Source organism: Tachyglossus aculeatus, chromosome 1 (genome assembly GCF_015852505.1).
Source record: "Tachyglossus aculeatus isolate mTacAcu1 chromosome 1, mTacAcu1.pri, whole genome shotgun sequence".
Classification (NCBI taxonomy): domain Eukaryota; kingdom Metazoa; phylum Chordata; class Mammalia; order Monotremata; family Tachyglossidae; genus Tachyglossus; species Tachyglossus aculeatus.
Window position 1 is genome coordinate 158,939,503 of NC_052066.1, and position 25,843 is coordinate 158,965,345.

General features: G+C 40.6%; 1 protein-coding gene across 1 annotated transcript in view; it reads right to left on the bottom strand.

The window, feature by feature from the left end:
- TDP1 (tyrosyl-DNA phosphodiesterase 1) overlaps positions 1 to 25,843 on the bottom strand; it is a 74,206-nt gene continuing 48,363 nt past the window's right edge. The window contains exons 15-17 of the mRNA XM_038751751.1: positions 19,723 to 19,831; positions 9,631 to 10,897; positions 1 to 74 (exon numbers count right to left, since the gene is read on the bottom strand). Of these exons, the coding sequence (XP_038607679.1) occupies positions 10,824 to 10,897; positions 19,723 to 19,831 (183 nt within the window). The 3' untranslated portion in view covers positions 1 to 74; positions 9,631 to 10,823. The remainder of the gene's footprint in view (positions 75 to 9,630; positions 10,898 to 19,722; positions 19,832 to 25,843) is intronic.

The following is a 25,843-nucleotide window of genomic DNA, read 5'->3' on the forward strand; positions in this document are numbered from 1 at the left end:
CCTTACTAAAAGGTGAGGCGACTATGTTCATAGAGTCAGGGTCAGATTATCCGACAGGACAAGGAGGCATTTACCTAGTGGAGAGAAGAGAAAAAATGATTACAAGAGCTTTTTTATAGGGTGTTAGGCTCTTCCAGCTTATTAACAATACGGTTTGTTACTCTATCTCCTATAGAGACATGAAAAGTGGCTTGAGATGGAGGCAAGTGTTAGAGACTAGCATTCTACTTATAAAAGACTCTGCATTTGTTTTCACCTTTGCAAGTTTATCAGTCCAACAAATCACACCTGAAAGAATCTGAGAAACCTCAGTCCTCTTCACCAAAGAGGAGGAATAGAGACCCTCTAACCCCTCTCTCCAGAATTCGCAGTGGGCAGGACCTTCTTACCTTGAACAGGTAGGCACAGGTCAAAATGAGCTCCAGGAGCCCTACATCGTGGATGACCTACTCACTTAGGGTGGAGCAGGAGTTCTGAGATGGTAGAAGGGAAGTAGTTTGGCCTAGAAGATAGAGTCCAAGCCTGGGAGTCAGAGGACCTGGGTTCTAATTCCAGCTCTAACACTTGCTGCTTTGTGACCTTGGGCAAGTCTCTTAACTTCTCTGTGCCTGTTACCTCATCTGTAAAATGGGGATTAAGACTGTGATCCTCATGTGGGACATGGGCTGTGTCAAACCCGAATAACATGTATCTACCCCAGTGCTTATTACAGTGCCTACCACACAGTGACTAACAAATACCATAAAAATATGACCTGGGGAGAATAAAAATTCAATGGGAAGGGCCTCCTGGAGATGTGATTTCTGAAAGGCTTTGAAGAAGGATGGTCCTAAAGCTCTTAATTCAAGGCTTTGTGGGGACAGGCATTTGAAGAGGGAGGGAGTTTCAGGCTGGAGTATGTGAGCAAAGGGTGGAAAATTGGTGAGGTGAGGATGAGGCACAGTGTAAAGCTTAGCTTGAGAGAAGCAAAGAAAATGAGCTGGTGTGTTGTGGGAAAAGACAGTGGCTAATTAGGAAGGAGCAGACTAATGGAGTGCCTTGAGGCCGATGGCCAGGAGTTTCTGCTTGAGGAGAACAGGAAAAGCAGAATGGCCTAGTTAGTGGATAGAGCAGGGGCCTGGCAGTCAGAAGGACCTGGGTTCAAAATCCTGGCTCTGCCACTTGTCGGCTGTGCAAACTTAGGCAAATCACTTAACATCTCAGTTATCTCATCTACAAAATGGGAATTATACTGTGAACCCTGAACCCTATGTGGGACATGGGCTGTGTCCAACCAGATTAACTTGTATCTACCCCCGGTGCTTAGTACAGTGCCTGGCACATAGCAAGCACTTAACAAATACCATAAAAAGTAGGTAACAAAAGAAAGATTTCTGAGTAGTGAAGTGTGCATCATCATCATCAGTGGTGTCTACTGAGCACTTAATATGTGCATGGCATTGAAATAAGCGCTTGGAAGAGTACAATACAACAAAGTTGGCAGACATAGATGATATTTTAGAAAATGATCCAGGCAGAAGACTGGATCGGCATCATAGCCATTTGGATGGAGAGGAAAGAATGAGTCCTGGAAATACTGTAGAGAAAAACTGACAGCATTTAGTGATAGATTCAGTGCGGGGGTTAAAAGAGAGGGAGGAAACAAGGTTAATGACAGATTCAATGTGGGGGCTAAAAGAGAGGGAGGAAGCAAGGTTAGATGGCTTAGACTGTAGATGCAGTGGATGATGGTTCTGTCAACTGTGATGGGGAAATTGGAATAGGACCAATTCCAGATCGAACACCATTCAAAATCCTAGAGACAGAAATGGGAGAACTGCCGTATGGAGAAGCCTGCATCCTAGAGATACACACCCTAGAAGACCTGCAGATGATTATACACTGCTTCACCAAATCAGCCAGACCTTCATGGACTGATGACACATCTAAAGAAAACCTAGAGAAGCCAAATACAAAACCAACACTTTATACTGATAACATAGAGCTAAACCCAGAGCTAAATTCCCGTTACCTAGATGGCATCCTGACCAGTGATACAGTCATTAGCAAGAAGGTAAAAAGTTGAATCAAGAGTGCCAACACATCCTTTGGGAGACTGTCAAATATAAGAGTGTGATAGCAGTATGGTATTGGGCTCCAAACCAATGAAAGGTCTGTGAAAGTGCAGTGCTGTTCAACCTTATTCAATTTTCTCTATGGGTATGAGACCTAGACTGCACAAATACCAGACTGGATTCCTTGAACAGTTCCATCAGCGGCATTTACAGGTAAACGAAATATCAAATGGCAAAACAGGATCACAAAAGATGAAGTTCTAGAATGAAGTAAGCCTTCTAGGAGCAGTAGTGGTAGTAGTAATTGTAGTAATGACATTAATGGAGCACATAAGTGTAATTCACTGAATTAAGTACTAGGTAAGGTATAACAGAATCATAATGTACCCATTTGCTGCACCCAAGGACCTTTAATAGAGAAGACAGACATTGAAATGTTCACAAGTTGTGGAATCAGAATAAATTAATCTGTGCTTAGCTAAATACAGAACACTTGGTGGGGCACATGAAGGGAATGAATGATAGCCAATGGCTGAGGTGTAGTGGGCTGAAATTGGGAAACCGAAAGTGAGAAGGCAAGGTTTTAAGGATATCGCAGAACAAAGTCTCCGACAATGTGCATCCCAATGGAAAACTCAGAGTCAATTACATAAATATGTATATAATATATGTATAGACACACACACATATATATATAGAGAGAGGGAGAGAGACAGTGACAATTCTATATATACATGAATATGTACAGTGGCATTTGTTAAGTACTTACTATGTGCTACACAGTGTAATAAGCTATTAATAATAATAATAATGGTGGTATTTGTTAAGCGCTTACTATGTGCAAAGCACTGTTCTAAGCACTGGGGAGGGGCTACAAGGTGATCAGGTTGTCCCACTTGGGGCTCACAGTCTTAATCCCCATTTTACAGATGAGGTAACTGAGGCACAGAGAAGTTAAGTGGCTTGCCCAAGGTCACACAGCTGACAAGTGGCAGAGTCGGGATTCAAACCCATGACCTCTGACTCCCGAGCCTGTGCTCTTTCCACTGAGCCATGCTGCTAAGCACACTGGGGTAGATACAACACAAGCAGTTTGGACATGGTCCTCGTCCCATATGTTGCTCACAATCTGAGGGAGATGGAGAACACATTATCTTATCCCCAGTGTTTCCTACTGGAAAGAGCAAGGGCTTGGATGTCAGAGGAACTGGGAGGAACTGGGTTCTAATCCCAGCTCTACCACTTGTCTGCTGTGGGACCTTGGACACATCATTTAACTTCTTTGAGCCTCAGTTCCCTCATTTGTTAAAAAAAAATGGAGTTTCAATACTGGTCTCCCTTCTTCATAAGACTGTGAGCCCTATGTGGGGCCTGATTATTGTATATCTACCCCATTGCTTAGTACAGTGGTTGGCACATAGTAAAGTGCTTAACAAATACCACAATTATTATTATTTTTCCAGGTGAGGAAACAGAGGCATAGAGTTTATGAGACTTGTCCAAGGTCACACAGCACCAAGTGGCAGACCTGGGATTAGTACCCAGTTATTCTGACTCTCTGGTCCATGTTCTTTTCACTAGGCTATGCTAGACAGACTTTCTTGGCACTCTGCAATCTAGAAAGGCGTGGCTCTCTTTGAGCAAAAGCATAGTAAAGACTGAAAGACAAGGTGGCAAAAATGAAAACGGTGCCAGGCATTACAAACGTCAAACATGACAGCACAACAAGGAACAACAACTTTGGTGTGTGCACAATGTGTTGGGACAGTGAATCCCGCACTGACATTTTCAGTTACACATGGGCCCATAGGTGAATTCTGCTGACAGTAGCAACTTCTTCCAGTACGAAGAACAACTAAATACAACAGTTATTGCAGGTGTGCCACAACTCCAACTTCTGACTGTCCCGCTCTAGCAGGATGTAGCTAGGCAGACAGGCTGGCTGATGCAGGCATTTTCCACAGACTCTGGGACACAGCTGTTAGCTGAGCCATTTGACCAATCAATAAATCATTTGAGTAATCTTTGAGAATAACATTATAGCACTTTTTTTGTCCTGTGTTTCTAATTGCCCCATTTCAGCTCACCATACTTCATGCTGCTGCCCAGATTGTCTTTGTCCAGAAACACTCTGGGCATGTTACTCCCCTCCTCAAAAGTCTCCAGTGGCTACCAATCAATCTGCGCATCAGACAGAAACTCCTCACCCTCGGCTTCAAGGCTGTCCATCACCTCGCCCCCTCCTACCTCACCTCCCTTCTCTCCTTCTACAGCCCAGCCCGCACCCTCCACTCCTCTGCCGCTAATCTCCTCACCATGCCTCGTTCTCGCCTGTCCCGCCATCGACTCCCGGCCCACGTCATCCCCCGGGCCTGGAATGCCCGCCCTCTGCCCATCCGCCAAGCTAGCTCTCTTCCTCCCTTCAAGGCCCTGCTGAGAGCTCACCTGCTCCAGGAGGCCTTCCCAGACTGAGCCCCTTCCTTCCTCTCCCCTTCGTCCCCCTCTCCATCCCCCCCATCTTACCTCCTTCCCTTCCCCACTGCACCTGTATATATGTATATGTGTTTGTACATATTTGTTACTCTATTTATTTATTTTACTTGTACATATCTATTCTATTTATTTTATTAGTATGTTTGGTTTGTTCTCTGTCTCCCCCTTTTAGACTGTGAGCCCACTGTTGGGTAGGGACTGTCTCTGTATGTTGCCAACTTGTACTTCCCAAGCGCTTAGTACAGTGCTCTGCACACAGTAAGCGCTCAATAAATACGATTGATGATGATGATGATCAAAAAGCAGTTACCTTAGTAGATAAGACACCACCCAACTTGGTCATTTAATTTATATTTGAAGCTTCAGCCTACTCCAAAACCAACATTAGTGTTAATAAAGAAAGGTGAAGTAATATTTTTTTCATAGACTAAATGTAATAAACTCATTGATACTCTATTGTTCAAAACCAGAAAGTATATGGAAATCTTAAGGTAGGGCCTATCAATGTTAATACAGACAACCTTTTCAAACTCTTTTTGTGGTGTGTTCTCAGCTTAAGCAAAAAAAGACCTCAAGGAATTACTTTTCAGTATAATCATCAATAGAATTTATTGAGTGTTTACTGAGTGCAAAGCACTGTACTAAGTGCTTGGGAGATTACAATTCAACATAGTTGGTAGACGTGATCCCTGCCCACAGCAAGTTAACAGTCTAGAGATCTTTTAGGAATGAGACTGGAAGTTTCTGGTCCATAGATTTGGAGAGACTATTATAAGATAATAATAATAATAATAATGATGGTATTTGTAATTGTTAAATGTTAAAGTAAAAGGAAACTGTAATTGTAATACGATGTTATTGTCCTAACGTACAAGGCTGCTCTTTGGAATTTGGTGGCACCAGAGACAGTTCCCAGTGGCTGGTGTTGTCTTCTGTGCCGCAGTAAATGTTCCTGTAGTGGTCATAGAACTTTCAAGTATTTCTGGGCTGACCTAACCATTATTATATCATTGTTCTCCCTCTTATTTCTAACATTTGTGTTTTTGGTCTGTCCATCCCTGCATTAGGTCGCAAGCTCTTTGAGAGCAGTGAACATTACATGTGTTAAACTTTCTCAAGTGCTCAGTATAGCGCTCTATGTATCCAGTAAATAACAATGATTGACTTCACTGTCAATGCTTGCAGGGCGAAGGAGTGGAAATAGTAAGCTTCTTGAGCACATGGACTGTGCCTCTTATTCTATTATATGCTAAGAAGAATTTAATACAGTACTCTGCACACAGGAAGCACTCAATAAATACTACTGATGTATACATAGGTTCAAAAACTGTCCTTAGTCCTATCACGTACATAATTTAGAAATTCCTTTCTTAAAAAAGGCTTATATTTTTCTAATAAACTGCTATGAAGGGTAAGTAAAAAATTGCTGCTAAGGTTGACAAAAGGATGAAGAAGCTTTGTTTATACATGGTAAACCATAAACCATTCATTAACTTTATTATTTCATATTAGTGTTATCAAAAGATTCTTATGGCAGCTTTTCCTGGAAAAAGATAATGAAAAAAATATTTCAAAATCTAAGACAAAAGGCTGAGGATAGTGCATCTGACCCACTGGATAAATGAAAACTGTAGGGCAAAATGTTGAGTTTCTCCTACCAAAATAACAGGTGAACCCTTCTTCAAACAAAAAAAAATCCAAGTATCTGAGGACAGTCTTAGTTTTGCCTGACCAAAATGTTCTTACTGTAGCTTTCTCAAATCAAATTTAAGGAAAGTGGTAGCATTTTCTTACAAGGAGATTCTTTAGCCTTCCAGAAATCTCACTTTCACATCCCCCCTGCAAGACTCCTTGAAGTGCACTAGAATTCATAATGATAATGGCATTATCATTAGAAACAAGACAATGAGCTCAGTCATAGTCCCTGTCCCACTGAAGTTCTCAATCTAGTTTATTGCTATTTTACAGATGAGGAAATTGAAGCATGGAGAGGTTAAGTAATGCCCGCTCCACTAAACTCAACTCACTTTCTCTTGCCCCTCCACACACCTTGTACCACTAACCCAAAGCCCGGACCACTTCCACAGTACTTTTCCTATGCTTCTGTGCATAAGTTGTGGTGTGCTGTTGATGGAAATCCAGACACCAGGCCAACCTCCTCCATCTCAAGTTCTTCTTCACTTCCTTTAACTCTGTCCTCTTCTGATTTTCCTATCTCTGGCATTCCTTCTCAGTCTATTTTGAAGGCTCCTTTTCTGCCATTCATCCGCTAACTCTGAGGGTTTCTCAAGATTTAGTTCTGGGAACCCTTTTATTTTCCAACAGCACTTCTTCCTTTGGAGACCACATTCTCTGCCATGGCTTCAGTGGCCATCTCTAATGCTGATGATTCCCGAAACTACATCTACAGCCCTGACCACTCTCCTTCTCTGCAGTCTAGCATTTCCTCAACTTGAATCTGTACCCTTTGGACACTTGATATTCAACTCACCCTCATCCCCTCAGCACTTACATACATATCTGTGATTTACTTTAATACCTGCCTTCCCCTCTAGACGGTAAACTCTTTGTGGGCAGGGAACATGCATACCAACTCTGTAGTACTACACTTTCCCAAGTGATTAGTACAGTGTTTTGTACACAGCAAGCATTCAAAAAATTATATTGATTGATGATATACTGATTCCGAGTTTTGCACATTTGCACTAGACCATAACATGTTGTGAATACACCCTCTTTAGAGCCTGCTTTGGGTGGCAACATGATCTGGAAGGGGTACCGCCTCAGTCACACCAGTGCCCCTCCCACACCCCAGATTACCTGGAACAAAGCTAGCATCAGAGAAGATGCACTCAATGCAACTGTCCCTGGATGGGGGGGGGGGGGGGATGCCCCACCACCTTACTCCTTAAACCCCCAATTCCTTTCCCAGACACCCTTCCTGACACCAGCTAATGGCAGTCTGGATGCTTGGGTTGGAATTTCCCAGTTATTTAAGATGTGTATTATAGATTCCTACCTCTCACGGTTGCACCTGGAGAGCTTCCAGTATTCTACCAATCTTGACTATGGGAGGGAGAGTCAAGTAGAAGCATATCCATTCCATTCCTAGCTTGGGCAGTGGCTAACAAGTGGAAGGCAATCTGCTACAGATCAAAACTCACCCTTGCTGGGCAGCAGTGGCATGGGAGAGAGTCGAGAGCTTATTGCATGGAAGGAGGAAATGGTAAACTGCTTCCATATTTTTACCAAGAAAACTCTATGGATACACTACTGGAATGATTGCAGATAGAGGTGGGGCATTTTGGGAGAGATGTGTCCATGGCGTCGCTATGGGTCGGACACAGTTCGACAGCATAAGACAACAACAACAATTATAGATTCCAGATGAGTGAGTGGTACATTTATAATGCTAAAAAGTATGTCAGCTGAATAGAAACTTCCTGGACATTTATTAAGGTTACTTTTCTGGTAATTAACAAAAGAGAAAAGATGTGGATTTGGATTTTTAAATTTGCTCCCATTGCACTTTGTTTATAATGTAGCCTCACTGTCTATGCTTTCATCCTCTCCAATTTAGATTATGCGTGCCCTGTGTGCGAGGGATTATCTCAGGTGTTCAGAAAACAGAAGAAAAAGGGCTAGTTTGGGCCTTTGGGAGACTGCAGAGAAGAAGCATGGCCTAGTGGATAAAGCACAGGCCAGGGAGTCAGAAGGACCTGAGTTCTAATCCTGGCTCTGCCACTTGTCTGCTGTAACCTTGGGCAAGTCACTTCACTTCTCTGTGCCTCAGTTACCTTATCTGTAAAATGGAGATTAAAATTGTGAGCCTTATGTGGGGTACTGGCTATGTCCAACTTGATTAGCTTGTACCTTTCTACCCCAGAGATTAGTACAGTGTCTGGCACATAATAAGAATTTAACAAATACCATAAAAAGGAACCTGGGTTCTGATCCCAGTTCCAGCATTTGTCTGCTGTGTGACCTTGGGCAAGTCACTTAATTTCTCGGTGCCTCTGTTACCTCATCTGTAAAGTGGGGATTAAGACTGTGAGCCCCATGGGGGACAGGGGTTGTGTCCATCATGATTAGCTTGTATTTATCCCACTGCTTAGTACAGAGTCGGGCACATAATAAGCACTTAACAAATACCATAAAAAAAAAAGGACCTGGGTTCTGATCCCAGCTCTGGCACTTGTCTGCTGTGTGACCTAGGGCAAATCACTTAACATCTCTGTGCCTCAGTTAGCTCATTTGTAAAATAAGGATTAAGTTTGTGAGTCCAGTGTGGGACAGGGGTTGTGTCCATCATGATTAGCTCATATTTACCCCAGTGCTTAGTAGAGTGCCTAGCACACAGTAAAATTCTTAACCAAAACCATAAAAAATTCCAAGATTTCATAAAAAGTATGGCCAACTCATATAGCTATTTGTAAAAAGTGAAGGATGGTGTGTCCATTCTGTATTGGTCTTTTCTGCAGTATTTGCTGGCATTTACAGATCTTACCACAAGTAGCATCCTCTTAGAATATATCACACATACAAATACACACACACACACACACACACACACACACACACACACACACCACACACACATATATATCTATATATATAGATATATATATATGCATGCGTTCCCCTTCTCCCCAGTGCTTAACACAGTATTTGGTAACAAGTAAGGACTTAATACTATGATCATTTTTAAAAAGGGATTTTTAAACTCATTTTTCCTCTACGACAGGAGGAGAGTGCATAAAAAAACTTCAGTGAGCATGAAAAAACAGATGCTCACTGATCTAAAGATTACAGGCTAGGGGAAAGTGATAAACTTTGATAGGTTCTTTTCATTATTTTCTTTATTGCATTTTCTATAACTAAGTCCAGCTTTTAAGAAAAAAAAAGGTCAATATGGGAATAACTATTTCTTTCACCTTCTCAAGGGAAGTCAGCCATACATATTAAATGCTCTAATTTTAATAAGCTATGACCAGTGTTTCTTTTCTACAAAAAACAATAACAAAACTACCCAAAGAATAAATTAAAAACAAACAAATGCCCCCACTCCCCCCAAAAGACTTACCCCAAAAGATTCTAGAACTGCATTCTATTGCTGAGCTGGTTGTGGTGAGAACAGGAGGCAAGTTAAGATTCTTTAGTAATTTTGGTCCTGGACATTGTAGCTAGGATGCACTGAATAGCTATTTGAGTTGGCCAGAACAATAACTCTAAGTACACATCTTCATTCACTGATTCTTTCCTATTTGCTCTTCTGCTAAGGACTGTTGACATTTACTGCACACTTTCTGTATGCTTTTCACCTTCCCTTTTATCTGAGACCAATTCTGGAGTGTTTTACACACACAAAAGCTCTGACAATGACTATATTATGTCCACATGAATTGCCTGGAGAGTTCTTTTAAATCAGTTTTGGCCGGTACAGCTTGAGAATGGGGTGGTGTAAAGTCCTGAGGAGAACAAGAAAAGTGATTTAAGGGACTAGTAATTAGGACCTCTGTTGAAAAGCTAAAATAAATGGGATGAGTGCTATCTTAGGTTTGAAAATATATGAAGGCTTATTACAAAGAGGATGACAAGCTGTTTTTTAGTTTCTCCATGAATGGACCTTTAAAGGCTACATAAATTGTAGCGGGAAAAAAAAAAAAACTCTTGAGGGTACAGGTGGGAAGACACTAAAACTTACCAAGGTTTAGGAATATCCTCCCCTTGAAATGCATCGACCAATCAATCAATAGTATACAATAGCTCCAAGAGTGGTGGCTTTTGAATTACACTACTGGTATATTATTTGTTCTTTAAGTTCCAGTTATACAAATAGCACCTTTTAAAATGCAGAGGAAAAAAAAATGATACAAAACCACAAACTAGCTTTAATTTAAATAGAGTGAATCAGGATCATGATCAGGATATTTTTCTAATATTTTCTATATTTTCAACTTTACCAACCCCAATATGCAAAGTATATAAAATGGAATTTTAAAAAATACAATACATTTTTTCCAGAAAACATATCATATGGCTCCAAAGCCCAGAAAACTGGTCATATGGCTCAATTTCCCGAGAGTTGACTCTATCCTTTTTGTGAATGTGGATCTATTTTTAAGCAAAATGAATACCCAGGGTGCAATTTTACATCCTAAAACAAGAAAGAATCAAATATCCAGGGAAGGGTATTGGCTTGGGGTCTGACACCTAAATTTCAAATTATGCTTAGGGCTCAAGATGGAACCCACATATTTCCATGAGCATCTGGGCTCAAGATGGAACCCACATATTTCCATGAGTATCTGGAGCCTTGGTATAGGGAATATTCCAAATCCATGGACGATCTGAAAAAAATATTCAAATGACGAATGAGATTATGGAAATTCATTTAGCCATTAGGATAACACACAAGCAAATTATAGCAAAACCCCTCACAGATAATGAATAACTGCTTTATCACAGAGGAAACCTTTACATAAAAGTAATCATTCAAAAATACTGCAGAAAAGAAGTGGAATTCTACGCTTTCTCTTTTGCTTATGGTAAATGCAATTTGGTCATAGTGAAGAGAACAGACATTCTGAATTTTGATAACACACCAAATTGACTGTTATTGTTATTATTGTTAAGCACTTAATATGTGTCAATAACTTTTCTAAGCACTGAGGCAGATACAAGAAAATCAAGTCCCATATAGGGCTCACAATCGAAGTAGGAAGGAGAACAGGTATTAATAATAATAATAATAATATCATTTATTAAGTACTTACTATGTGCAAAGCACTGTTCTAAGCACTGGGGAAGTTACAAGGTGATCAGGCTGTCCCACGGGTGGCTCACAGTCTTTATCCCCATTTTACAGATGAGGTAACTGAGGCACAGAGAAGTTAAGTGACTTGCCCAAAGTCACACAGCTGACAATTGGCAGAGCCGGGATTTGAACCCATGTCCTCTGACTCCAAAGCCCGTGCTCCTTCCACTGAGCCATGCTCCATTTTTCAGATGAGGGAACTGAGGCACAGAGAAGTTAAGTGATGTGGCCAAGGTCACACAACAGACATGTGGCGGAGCTGGGATTACAACCCAGGTCCTATAACTCCTAGACCTGTGCTCTTTCCATTAGGCAACACTGTTTCAATATCATTCTTATGAAATAACCTCAAAGCAGATTCTTTTGCACATTATTTACTTTAGCTTTGGGAAGTCAAGATCAGTCAGTCATATTTATTGAGTGCTTACTGTGTGCAGAGAACCGTACTAAGCACTTGGGAAAATACAACACAACAGAGGTGGTAGACATGATTCCCCACCCACAATGAGCTGTTCTGAGAGAGACCTAGTCAAGAAAACAATTTAAACTAAAGAGGACGTTACTTGGAATAAAGTAGTAAAACCCCAAGTCCTATACAATCAAGCGGTTCTAAAAAGACGCAAGTATGCAGGATGAGTACCTGAGGGAAGAGTGCCTCAACTCTTGACTTCAGGTGGCTGGTCTAATGCCATACTAGTTCATTGGGCCATAACTGGGACTGGTGTGGAGTCCTCCATGAGTCTGACCAAACCCTATGCCACTTCTGCTTGGACGATTCCAAGGAGTGTTGGCATCACTCTGAATGGGGCAAAAATTCAACTGATTGCCCATGGATGAATTCTAAATTCTAAAATGCTCAGGTTTCACTCCTCTTTGGTAGTAAAGTATGACATCTATATATTCCAATAAGGTCACATAAGCTCCTTGTAGGCAGCAAATGTGTCTACCAGCTCTGTTATATTGTTCTGAGCACTGTATTAGGTGCTTGGGAAGTACAGAATAATAAAGTGACCTGTTTCCTGACTCAGTGAGGTGAGGTAGGAGGGGGTGAGCTAATTAAGTGCTTTAAAGTCAATGGTAAGGAGTTCCTGTTTGATGCAGAGAAGGTTGGGCAACCACTGGAGGTTCCTAAGGAGTGGGGAGATGTTGGATAGAACATTTGTTTTAGAAAAATGATATGGGCAGCAGAATTAAGTATGGACTGCAGTGGAGAGAGAAACAGAAATCAGGGAGGTCAGCCTTCCTATACTGTACCATACAAAACTTGGTGTTGCTTTGTGGTTTTGCAACTTTACCATATCTAGTACAGTAAAACTATGAGTTGTCAGGGGGTAAAGCATTCTAATAGGGATGTACATAATAATTTAGAAATACATTCAAAAATGTCTTCCTGGTGGTATCATCAATCCATCTACCCCTTAAGACATTAATTTCCATTAAATCAAAGGTTACTATAATAGTGACCATGTAGAAGCAATGTGGTATAGTGGGAAGAGCCTGGGCTTGGGAGTCAGAAGTTGTGGGTTCTAATCCCTGCTCTGATACTGATCAGCTCTACGACCTTGGGCAAGTCACTTGACTTCTCTGGGCCTCAGTTCACTCATCTGTAAAATGGGGGTGAATATTGTGAGCCCCACGTGGGACAACCTGATCACCTTGTACCCATCCCAGTGCTTAGAACAGTGCATGGGACATAGTAAGCACTTAAGAAATGGCATCATTATTATTATAGCAGAAATGCAGTTATCATTGTAATCGCTTTTACCAGGTTATCTAACATGCCTTACAAATAAGGCTCCTTATCCCTTATTCTCTATCACTTTATGCCAGCAAACAGCCCAACTCCTTGCTGCTTAAATATGCCTAAGGAAAATAATGTACTTTGTATCAATATTCAATGTATTTTGTTATAAACAAATGTTTTGGTTTTAAAAGTCTATTCTTTTCCAGAATATTTTAAACTATTTTGCATATGTAAAAACTTCCTATAAAGTGACACTAACCTGGAAGCAAATAGAGAAATAACCATTATAGGAAGCTACATTCTTTCCTCTGAAAAGGCATTTGAACAAATAAAGAGTTTACAGTGAGAAACAGAACAAGGTAATGGCCGTACTTCAACTGATATGAATTTCAAAGGTTCTTAAAGGCTGGTGCTAATTTAGGAACACTTTTCTAAGTAGTTTGGGCCACACCCAATATTTCAGGCAGTTTTAGAGGGTGAGGTTACCTGGGGAGAAGCTAAAGCTCCCAGGAAGGAGGAGAATAGGGGAGAGATGCAAGAAACCTCAGGCTTCTTTACAATGGAAATTTGATACGGTGTGGGCCATTATCTTGACAATAAGAAATTTACCCACCACAACCTACAAGGTCCACAGTTCTTCCATTCTCCATTGTTTTAGGCAGCTGTTTCCCACAGAGAAAAATAATGGTGTGGTTTTAAGCATTTCAATAATAATAATAATGATAATGGCATTTGTTAAGCACTATGTGCTAAGCAATGTTCTAAGGTCTGGGGTAGATACAAGGTAATCAGGTTGTCCCAGGAGAGGCTCACAGACAATCCTCATTTTACAGATAAGGGAACTGAGGCACAGGGAAGTGAAGTGACTTGCCCAAAGTCTCACAGCTGACAAGTGGCTGAGCCAGGATTAGAACCCACAACCTCTTACTCCCAAGCCCGGGCTCTTTCCACTAACCACGCTGCTTCCCATTAAGCATCATCTACAGTTTCTTAAATTTGCTGTTGATGTCAAAAGATTGTTGACCCACTGACTTCACCAGTTTCTTCTCAGGAGAATATCTGCAACTCCTCCTGAAATATTCAATCTGCACACCTTCTTATCTTATCGACAGAATTTTATTAAACAGTATTTATTTAGGGGCCCTAAGTGTGAAAATGCCTCAAAGGAGAAGGGGACAAACACTTGGGCAGGGAGCATAGGTTTTCTTTGGATTGACAAAGTTCCTTTGGGCCTGCTCCAGATTCCAAGGTGAGGAGGGCAATGTTGGGTGACTGGAGCATCAGCCCAGAGCCTGGATGGGGTCACCGTTCCCCCAAGAGGTTGATGGGCTCCTGGCCGCCGGTCCTTCCTGGTTAGGCAAGTCTCGCACATCCTGGGGATCAACTGGGTCCGAGAACCCTCATGATCAGCAGGTCATGGCAGGACTAGGATCATTTTTCTACAGAGATATTCAGTCTGCGTTTCCCTACTCCTTATTTTATATTATACCCTCCCAAGTGCTTAATACAGTGCTCTGCAAAAAGTGCTCGACAAATACGACTGACTCAAAATACTATTGCTAAATTACATTTTAAAATGGTGTGGAGACTCCCTTTTGCACGTAACTATCTTCCTAGGTCGTGATAGTGGCCTACGTTTGGGTAGCAGGGGCTCCGGCTCAGCTGGCCTGTTTTTAGAACCATTGCTGCTTACTGTGTGGCTAGTGGCTCGGGGCAGGGATGTTCATATGTGCACTGGGCTGGGATGGTTCATTTTCATGGGTGCCAGGGCTGAAGTGAGAGTAGCTCCTGCCCCGGCCCCATAACTTAGTGAAGATGAGCCAAGTCGTGATGGTGGCCCAGGAGGAAGATGGTGAGACAGCAATAATACAGCAGGGTGAGTAACTTCATTTACTGAGCCCTAGCTTTGTACGGAGCCCTATACTAGCCACTTGGGAGAGTGGAAAGGAAATAAAGAGACCTGGACTCAAGTGCCTTCCTACCTTCTTCTCCCTTTCCCTTTTTCTTTGCCTTTGCCTCTTCCTTCTTTTTCTCTGTCTCTCTTCCTCCCTTACAGTCCTGCCCCAGTTCACCTCTACACTCAAAATGAAGAATTGGTGTTCCTAGAACAGAGATGTCTGCAGCTCTTCTTTGATTATCCCTGCTGCACCAGCGCTGCTGACACAGCAACTTATTTAACAATGCCTTCTAAAGCAGCTAGAAGGACAAAGCCCATCTTGCTAAGCAACATCCAACCTGCAAGCAAATAAAGACTGGATCTACTGGATCGAGGAGAGGCCAGAGAAACCAGGAGCTGCAAATTAGCCAAATGCCCTATAATGGAGCCCCAATTTACAGTGTGACATTGTTAGAATCAGCAATTCTCCACTGTCACCCTTATCCACCCGCAGGGCTTACAGAAAAGTAAGTAATAATTAAATGTTCAGCTGTCCCCAAGTTATCTGAAACATTACTGCCACAATAAACTGAGAAATCCTAAGTGGCCACTGTCAACTGCTGCTTAATGGGCCTGCTAAGTGGATAAACTGGGTTAGAATAATATATCAAACTGGAAAAGGAGCCTTTGGGTAAACTCTTTCTAGTCATGAATAAAGACAGATGGCAGCTTTGAACCTCCAGCCAACGTGAGGACAACAGAGAAAACAGAATGAGTGTGCAAGCAACAAGAGAGCACTACCCTTCCTTTTTTCTCCTGCCTGAGCTCCTATGTTTAAGCTCAGATCCATTAAACAAAAAGCAAAAAGATTTCCTGCCTAATCTACAGGAAATCTGCCAAAGAACCAAATTATTAAAATACGGTTTCAGATCTTGTCTTGAAATGGCTGATTTAAAAAGCAAAGATGTAAAAAAAAACCTCTCTTCCTTCCTCTAATCAATCAAGCAAGCAGCTTGAGATGAAGCATGGCCTAGTGGATAGGGCACAAATTGGGAAGTCAGAGGATATGGATTCTACTTCTGGCTTTGCCACTTGTTGGGTTAACCTGGGACAAGTCACTTAACTTCTCTGTGCCTCAGTTACCTCATCTGAAAATAGGGATTTAAGACTGTAAGTCCCATGACGGACATGGACTATATTCTTCTTTTTCTTTTTCTTCTTATTATTATGTCCAACCTCATTAGCTTTTATCTACCCCCAGTGCTTAGTACAGGGCCTGACACATAGTAAGCGCTTAACAAATAGCATAAAAAATACCATTTAAAAAAAGCAAGCTCACTAGAAAACTGAACATGGAGCGTACATTAATTTACAAGTTTCTTTCAGAGATTCAGTAATTAGGACTGGAGTCAGTTCTTGGTCCCCTTTTGTTCTCCATCTACACTCACTCTCTTGGTGAACTCATTCGTTCCCAGGGCTTCAACTATCATCTCTATGCAGATGACACCCAAATCTACATCTCCTCCCCTGTTCTCTCTTCCCTCCCTCCAGGCTCATATTTCCTCCTGCCTTCAGGACATCTTCACCTGTATGTCTGCCCGCCAACTCAAACTCAACGTGTCTAAGACTGAGCTCCTTATCTTCCCACCCAAACCCTGTCCTCTCCCTGACTTTCCCGTCACTGTGGATGGCACTACCATCCTTTCCGTCTCACAAGCCCACAACCTTGTTGTCATCCTTGACTCCGCTCTCTCATTCACCCCACATATCCAATCCGTTACCAAAACCTGCCGGTCTCACCTTTACAACATCACCAATATTTGCCCTTTCCTCTCCATCCAAACCACTACCTTGCTGGTACAATCTCTCATATCTTGCCTGGATTACTGCTTTAGCCTCGTCTCTGATTTCCCAACCTCCTGTCTCTCCGTACTTCGGTCTACACTTCACTCTGCTGCCAGGATTATCTTTCTATAGAAACGCTCTGGGGATGTCACCCCACTCCTCAAAAATCTCCAGTGGTTGCCTGTCAACCTTCGAATCAAGCAAAAAGTCCTCACTGTTGGCTTCAAAGCTCTTCATCACCTTGTCTCCTCCTACCTCACCTCCCTTCTCTCCTTCTACAGACTAGCCCACACACTCCGCTCCTCTGCCACTAACCTCCTCACTGTGCCTCGTTCTCACCTGTCCCGCCGTCGACCCCTCGCTCACGTCCTACCTCTGACCTGGAATGCCCTCTCTCCTCACATCTGCCAAACTAGCTCTCTTCCCCACTTCAAAGCCTTACTGAGAGCTCACTTCTTCCAGGAGGCTTTCCCAGACTGAGCCCCCTTTTCCTCTGCTCCTCCTCCCTTCCCCACAGCCCCTACTCCCTCCCTCTGCTATACTCCCTTCCCTGCCCCACAGCATTTGGGTATATTTGTACACATTTATTATTCTATTTGTTTTATGATGTGTATATATCTATAATTCTATTTATCTATTTTGATGCTATTGATGCCTTTCTACTTTTTTGGTTCATTGTCTGTCTCCCCTTCTAAACCATGAGCCCGTTGATGGGTAGGGATTGTCTCTATTTGTTGCCGAACTGTACTTTCCAAGTGCTTAGTAAAGTGCTCTGCACACAGTAAGCGCTCAATAAATGATTGATTGAATGAATGAATATTTAAAATAAACACAGCTGGTTTGTTTTCCCATTATTAGATTTCTATTCTTAAAACTGTTGTTTATTTTATTAGATATTTTGAAGAAATATGGATTGACAGAGATTCAGTCAATTGGGGGCACCATTTATTTAAAAAATAATCAGCTTAACTCTAACTTGCAAAATAAATTTTGGCTCCCTTTCATCTAGATTTTCTTGTCCACATTACAAAAAATATGAAACACTACCACTTTGAATTGGAAGTCTTCTGAATTTTCCTGAAGAAAATTCCATTAATGAATCAATAAATTATACTATGAACCAATGCTAAGTCAAGTGATCAGAATTTTTTAAAAATTGTAGTTGGTTGCGGGAAGTGAAAATATTTTTTAAATCATCTTAACATTCTGAATCAACTAAGCTATTTTTTGTTTGCATTTCATTTAGAGCAGTGAAATTGCATTCAATTGTACCCTTACTGCCCTAGCTAATTTTTATTATTTTCCTCTCCTCATTTTCCATTTTTGTCTCCTTTTTTACACTTTTTTCCTAGTGTTCCCGCCTCTTTTTCTTCTCATTGTTTCTATTCTTTATCCCACTTCAATTTAAGAAATGCACAAATGATGATAATGATATTCTATCATTACTGTAATCCCTAAAACTGTGTTTGAACACTAACATATACTTAAATTTTGGCACAACTAAAAGTACATTTCCAAGCCACTATTTAAAAAAAATACACTTTCTCCATTTTCTTCTATCTTTAGTTATTCACTATCTTACTCAATGTATCTTTGGAGCTAGTTCTAGACATTGTCTTGTGAATTACAAATTCAACAAATTTAGTTTTAGTCAACAAGACTGTTGCATTTTAGGAAACGGAATCCTAAAAGCAGTCTGAATTTTGTTCAAATAAATGCCAATTTATGGTTTAGGATTAAGAGCTTAGTACAGTGCTCTGCACACAGTAAGCGCTCAATAAATGCGATTGAATAAATAAATGATTGTTTCTCCTTCCTCCACAATTGGCCAATACTCTGATTTTATATTTTTCTTCTTTTAAAGCATTATATACCTGATATTTTTCCTTAAAAATTTTCCAAGGTTTCTAACTCATTTTATAATGACCTAAATCAACTTTTGTTAAACTCATTTTATAAGTACACTATTATTGTCTGAAATGTATAACAAAGCAGCATGGTTTAGTGACAAGAGCCCAGGCTTGGGAGTCGGAGGTCATGAGTTATATTCCCGCCTCTGCCACTTGTTATTTATGTGACTTTGGGCAAGTCACTTAACTTCTCTGTGCCTCAGTTACCTCATCTGTAAAATGGGGATTAAGACTATGAACCCCATGTGGGACAACCTGATACCCTTGGATCTACTCCAGGGCTTAGAACAGTGCTTGGCACACAGTAAGTGCTTAACAAATACCATCATCATCATAACTTGGCTAAGTCTTTGTTATCCAAATTTTATAGCTGCCAGTTATATGTGACTTGCCCAAGGTCACACAGCAGACAAGTGGCAGAGCTGGAATTAGAACACAAGTCCTTCTGACTTCCAGGCCCATGCTCAACCCACTAGTTCATGCTGCTTCTAAGGTATCCATTTGTTTTGTACTATATCATTTCATATCACCTGGTTCAAAGATGAACAGAAAGATTTTATATATGCTTCAATGGATTGCAAATCACTTTGAAAAATAAAGCCCTATTGAAATCTTAATAATCATTCACCTTCTCTAAATTACACTAAAAATGTTTTTCCCTATATTCCATATTCTAGCCTCAGGTGCATTTGAAACTATTTCAATTACTTGTACTATTATAAACTATTCAACAACTTGGATACGTTGCAACAGAGCTCAGGGAAAAAAAATCTGTCTGATCCAGTAAAATTATTACATTTTTCAAAGAAAATGACTGAAGTCCTAAAGCCTGAAACTCAATATAACCTTGAAAATGGGCTGTGTACTGGTTGGGATATTGATTTTCTGGTCTAAATTTCTTAGTTCTTGAGAAATAGTCTTTCAACCATCTCCATCCTGGAGTAAACTAAGTTTCGGATTTTGTTCACACACAATTTTCTCACCTTTACTTCCATAAAGTTCTGGTGGTAAATCATAAGGTACAGGAAATGAGGCTGTTGGTTCACGACTTCTTGAAAATAATTTTTCCTTTACTGTGAATGTATCCAAACCCTGCATAAACCCAAAAATAAATTACTGTAGCATTCAACTTTCTATGAACATTAAAACATCCCACAATCATGCATATTTTCAGAGTTCCCAAAATAACTTAAGTAATTTGAACAAGCCAAGAAAATATTAACTCAAACATCTTTCCCCAAAATAATTTTTCTTCCTTTAACTATCATTTAATCTTAAAGTGAAACACACTAAGCATTTAGGAGTTTGTTAAAATCCAATTAAAACATGAAATAATTATTGAATAAAAGAAGAGGACTTTTCAAAATGGAGTAAGACAGAGGCATTTTTAAATATCACAGTCCTTCTCCACCAAAATCATAGAACTTTCAGAATACAGTATACAAAAATACATCTAAATATGTTATTTCCAAATTTTAAACAGACATTGCTATGGTAACTAGAAGCTCATCTTGGTACAAAAGGAAATGTTGATGTCAAAATAATAAGCCAATCAATGCTGTTGGGTGCTTACTGTGTGCAGAGCACCCTACTAAGCACTTGAGAGAGTACCATACAAGACATGTTCCCTCCCCATAACAAGTTAACAATTTAGAAATACCGTTACATGGTATTTAAAATTTTTTAAGGAATATCTAAATTGAAAATGACAAAAAAAATCCCAACCGAATAAAAGTAACTGTGTTTCTGGGGGTTCCACTGGTGAACTCCTCAAACCCGTTATGGATATTCATACTACTAACACCAGTTTATCCTAATTACTTGACCCTGGCCTGTCTCGGCCTACAAAATGACTATAACCCCTTGTGAATGGCAAGTATTACTGTATTTAAATTATTCCCAAAATAGCTGGAAATTATATGCAGACTATGGTGAATGCTGCCTTTGTGGCTCCTTCTACCTCTTCTCTCACCACCCCCTATCCAAAATTCAAAGGCCAAATCAGTTCCAGCCCAGCCCCGGATGTTCCAGGCTGATTCTGGTACATCCCCAGCATTAAGGGGAACAGTTGGAGCTGTTTCTAGAATCAAATTACTTGGAATGTAGACTACTGCCCTAAATTTGATTTTCTCTTTGAGTCCACTGATGCAGGAACACAAATGTCAGCCAAATGGCATAATGATAATAATTATAATAATAATGGTATTTGTTAAGCACTTACTTGAGCCAGGCATGGTACTACGTGCTGGGGTAAATACGTGCAAATCTGGTTGGATACAGTCCCTCTCCTACATGATGCTCTAAACCTTAATCCCCATTTTACAGATTAGGTATCTGAGGCATAGAGAAGTGAAGTGACTTGCCCATGGTTACACAGCAGACAAGTGCCAGATTTGGGATTAGAACCCAGGTTCTTCTGACTCCCAGGACCATGTTGTATCCACTAGACCATGCTGCTTCTCACTAGCAGAATAGCTAATGACTTCGCATTAGCAAGTTATCATTCTAATTGACACCTTTTAAAAAAATAATATATCAATATTTGTAACTATAAATTTGGGCTCCAACTTACTGACATGGAACAGATGACCTAAAATTAGATGATCTCAATTTATGACTAGTGATGAAAATAGAGAAGTACATAGAGTGGGAAAATGCCTAATTCTTGTTACATGTTGGATGAAGTCTCCAAAATGGCACACTTAATACAATGGAAATAATGGAGACCTAAAAGTAGAGGATCTCAATTGATGGCTACTGATGAAAATGAGAAAAGTACATAAAGTGGTAAAGTGTCCAACTCTTGTTACCTGTTGGATGAAGTCTTCAAAATAGCATACTTAATAAACTGGAAATAATGAGTGACAAAAATGCCAAGAGATGTAATGCTGAGAGCAGGCACGGCAGAAAAGCTGCATACAAGCCACTTTGGCATCAGAAGTCTAGAGGCATGGGCCAGGGAGCAGCAGGGCTGGGGAAAAGGCTCTCTGCTCTACCTGTCCCACCCACTGCTTTGGTCGAAAAGTCTCCCTTCCCTCCCTGCACAGAGTGCAGTTGCCACATTATGCGTCAATTCAAGAATACCAGAAATTTTTTTTTCCAAGTAAAGCTGAGAAACATTGTGCAACAGTGGAAAGAGCAGGGATCCGGGAGTCAGAAGACCTGGGTTCTAACCCTGGCTCTGCCACATGTCTGCTGTGTGACCCTGGGCAAGTCACTTCATTTCTCTGTTCTTCAATTACCATATCTGTAAAATGGGGATTAAATCCCACTCCCATGTGGGACAGGGACTGTGTCCAACCTTACTAACTTGTATCTACCCCAGTGTTTAGAACAATGCTTGGCACATAGTAAGCACCTAACAAGTACCATAATTAATATTATTGTTAGTGCCCTGAAGTTTCTGTGTTAGTTTCTGTTTACGGGCCTTTTGGCTTTTGAATCTTGCAGGTTATACTTTCACTCTGAGGATGACTGAATTTTTAATTTCAGTTGCTTGAAGCTTTCAATGTTTTCTTTCCCTTTCACTACCTAAGCTCTTGGTGGTTAGGGACCACGTTTTTTCTTGAATTCCTCTGTCAACTAGGATAAGACCCTCGCAAAGTAGACATTTAGTCTTGTGAAGATAGCGCGTAGGTCAGGATGGGGAACTTTCATTTGGAGATTAATATCTGCCTTTAAATAGGGCTTTGCTTAATAGCACTTACTCTGTTCTAAGCACTGTGCTAAGGGCAGGGGTGGATACATAATAATAGTAGTAGCATTTACTGAGTGCCCACTTGGTGCAGTACACTGTTCTTGGCACTCAGGAAGCAAAGAAAAACAAAGTGGACATTCATTCATTCATTCAATCGTATTTACTGAGCGCTTACTGTGTGCAGAGCACTGTACTAAGAGCTTGGAAAGTACAAGTTGGCATATAGAGACTGTCCCTACCCAACATGTTTCTTGCTCACAAGGAGCTTAAACTCCAAATGGGGAGGCAAACATACAAATGTTTACAACTACAGCAGTCAAAATAACTAATATACACATGTAAATAGATATGCATACACACTGTACACAAACACACACACACCCACACACATACAAAAGGGCTAAGAATGAGAATACACAAATTCATAATTACTAGAGTTAGTTGACGGGCTTATGTGGTTTAGGGTGCTAGGAAATAAATTGGGTAATCAATCGATTAGTTATTGCTTTTTTTGAGTGCTTACTGGGGTTAGAGTTAACAGACTACCGGGTACAGCTTGTTGGGGTACGTTGGAATTTAGAAGGCCTTTGAATGTCAGAAAGCTGCTGTCAGATTCAGAGGAGTTCCAAGCCAGGGACAGAGGCAGGAGATATTAAAGCAAGGTTCTGCCAGAAGATTGATGTGAGAGGAATTAAGATAGTAGGATATGTGATAGTGGGTGAAGAGAGTGGCTAGGTAAAGTGGAGCAAATTGGAGAGCCTTGAAGCCAACTTGGTGCTTACTACAGTGCCTGGCACACAGTAAGTACTTAATGACTGTAAGCCCTGTATGGGACATGGACTACGTGTAACTTGATTAGCTTGTATCTATCCCAGCGCTCTGCTACTTGTCTGCTGTGGGACCTTAGGCAAACCACTTAACTTCTCTGTGCCTCAGTTACTTCATCTGTAAAATGGGGATTAAGACTGTGAGCCCCATGTGGGACAACCTGATTACCTTGTATCTACCCCAGCACTTAGAACAGTGCTTGGCACATAGTAAATGCTAAACAAATACCAAAATTATTATTATTATTATTATTAGTGGTAGTACAGTGCCTGGCACATACTAAGTACTTAATAGATACCATAAAAAAGTATCATTAAAAAAAAACTACGAGGAGACTTTGTTTGATGAGGAGAGACAAAAAAACACTGTAAGGTTGTGAGGAGAGACGTGGGCCAAGCATGACTTTAGGAAGATGATCATGAACGAGGACATAGTATAGCGTGGAGTGAGGAGAGGCTGAGGTAATGACCTAGCTGTGAAACGACCAGAGCTCATGCCATGGTAGTAGCAGTTTGGGTGGACAGGATGGGGCAGATCGAGATGCTGTGTAGGAAGAAGCAACATGATTTGGCAGTAGACTGAATGTGCTAACAGATAGCGAAGAGTCGAGGTTGATACTGAGGTCGTGGGTTTCTGGGATGGGGGGATGGTGGGACTGAGTTGGGAAAGCTAGAAGGATGACTGGATTTAGGGGGAAATCCAGAGTTCTGCTTTAGACATGGCCCTACCCCACACTGAGCTCACTACATTAAATTCATATCACAGAAAAACATTTTAACCTTTTTTTCAAAACCAGGATAATTTTCCAGATCTATATTTCATTCCTTCCAGTCTGCTTTATGGTGTGACAAATCCTTGGTCTAAGAGGTTTTCCAAAATAGAATACCTCATTATGCTTTCAGCATTAGGTTCTGGCCCAGTTCAATGTCTCTGACCAGTAGAAGGTGCACTTGGATCGGTGCCCTTCATTCATCCCTCCCTCAGCCCCACAGCACTTATGTACGTATCCATAATTTATTCATTAATATTAATGTCTACCTCCTCCTCTAGTTTGTAAGCTCATTGTGGGCAGGAAATGTGTCTACCAATTTTGTTATACTGCACTCTTCCAAGTGCTTTGTACAGTACTCAGCACCCAGTAAGCACTCAAACGCCACTGATTTTTTTGCCCTTTAAACACTCGATAACCACCCCATCTTCAGCTCCACTGCACTTATTGTACAAATCCTTATACCCTGCTATTTCCCCTATCTGTAATTTTAATGTCTTCCTCCCTCTCTAGAATGAAAGCTTCTTTTGGGCAGGAATTGTGTCTACCAACTCTACTGTACTGTACTCTCCCAAGTGCTTCAGTGCTCTGCACAGTAAGCACTCAATAAATACCATTGATTGATTGATAGATTCCCCCACATGACTGTCAATACCAATTTTTATTAGCACTAAGTGCTGTAAATCATATGCTGCTGTCAGGGACAGGTTTCTCACAAAACTATACACAGTATTTTGAACACTTCAAAGTAATAATTCAATACTGTTCTTGCCTTCATTTTCTGGAATGTCAGATGATATGCTATTTCTTTTCTTCAGCCTCTCAATTTCTAGCCCCATTAGGATTTATTTGCTACTTCTATGTATGGAGTTAGGTTCTGTCTTCCTATGAATCTCTTCTACAAAGTTCCATTCATTGGCACAATCTGACTTTTTGGTTACACTGTTAATGGACAAGACCCTCCACTTCTGAGTAGTCTCCAATAAGTCTTTTGGGAAGTGTCACTTTTGATCCAGATTTTAGGGTATTATCACCAAAGAGCCACCTTTTTGCAAGCTTCATGATCCCAAATAATTTGTAGCTTTCTAGTAAATTATTGTTCTCTACAGATCATTCACAGGCTCACTGGCATTTTACAAAACAGAAAGTCATACTCTCGCTGTGTCAAATACTGAAATGCCAGCCAAATCAATGGATCTGTAAAACACAGGGTGAGAGAGAAGACATTTCCTAGCTTAAAAATAACTGTCATTTTTCTTCATTGGCTTTGGGGTGGAAAGTTTATTTTTAAATTTGGTGGCATCTTCTTGTGCTCTCTCCGTCTCCCCCTTCAAATGAAATGTAACTATATTCTTTCCGATTTTAGTAACCAAACTAAAGATCTGAAAGTTGGCAACCCATTTAGAGAATAGCAACGGATACAAAAACACAATATAAATTCCTCTACACCTTTGGTTCTAGAAGGGCAGTATATTATACCCATTTTTTTCCACACCTATAGGAGTGTTTATGCAAACCCAATCAGAAAGCCAGTATTACAAATCAGGCAACAGATTTATATTAAGTAGACATCTGGGACAATAAAACCTCTCAAAATTCTTTTCTATAAATACAATTAGCAAATAACCTGAGAGCAGATGGTAAGGGAAAGAAAATAAGCCTTGATATTAGAGGCTCACATACCAAAATTTAGGGAAAGAGCTAGATCTCAGAGTGATTCAATGTATCAACCTGGCAAAACTCAGATTTTGGTTTGATTTACTTCCAGGCTATTAATTCATCAATTCCATCCATTTAAAAAGAGCAAAGA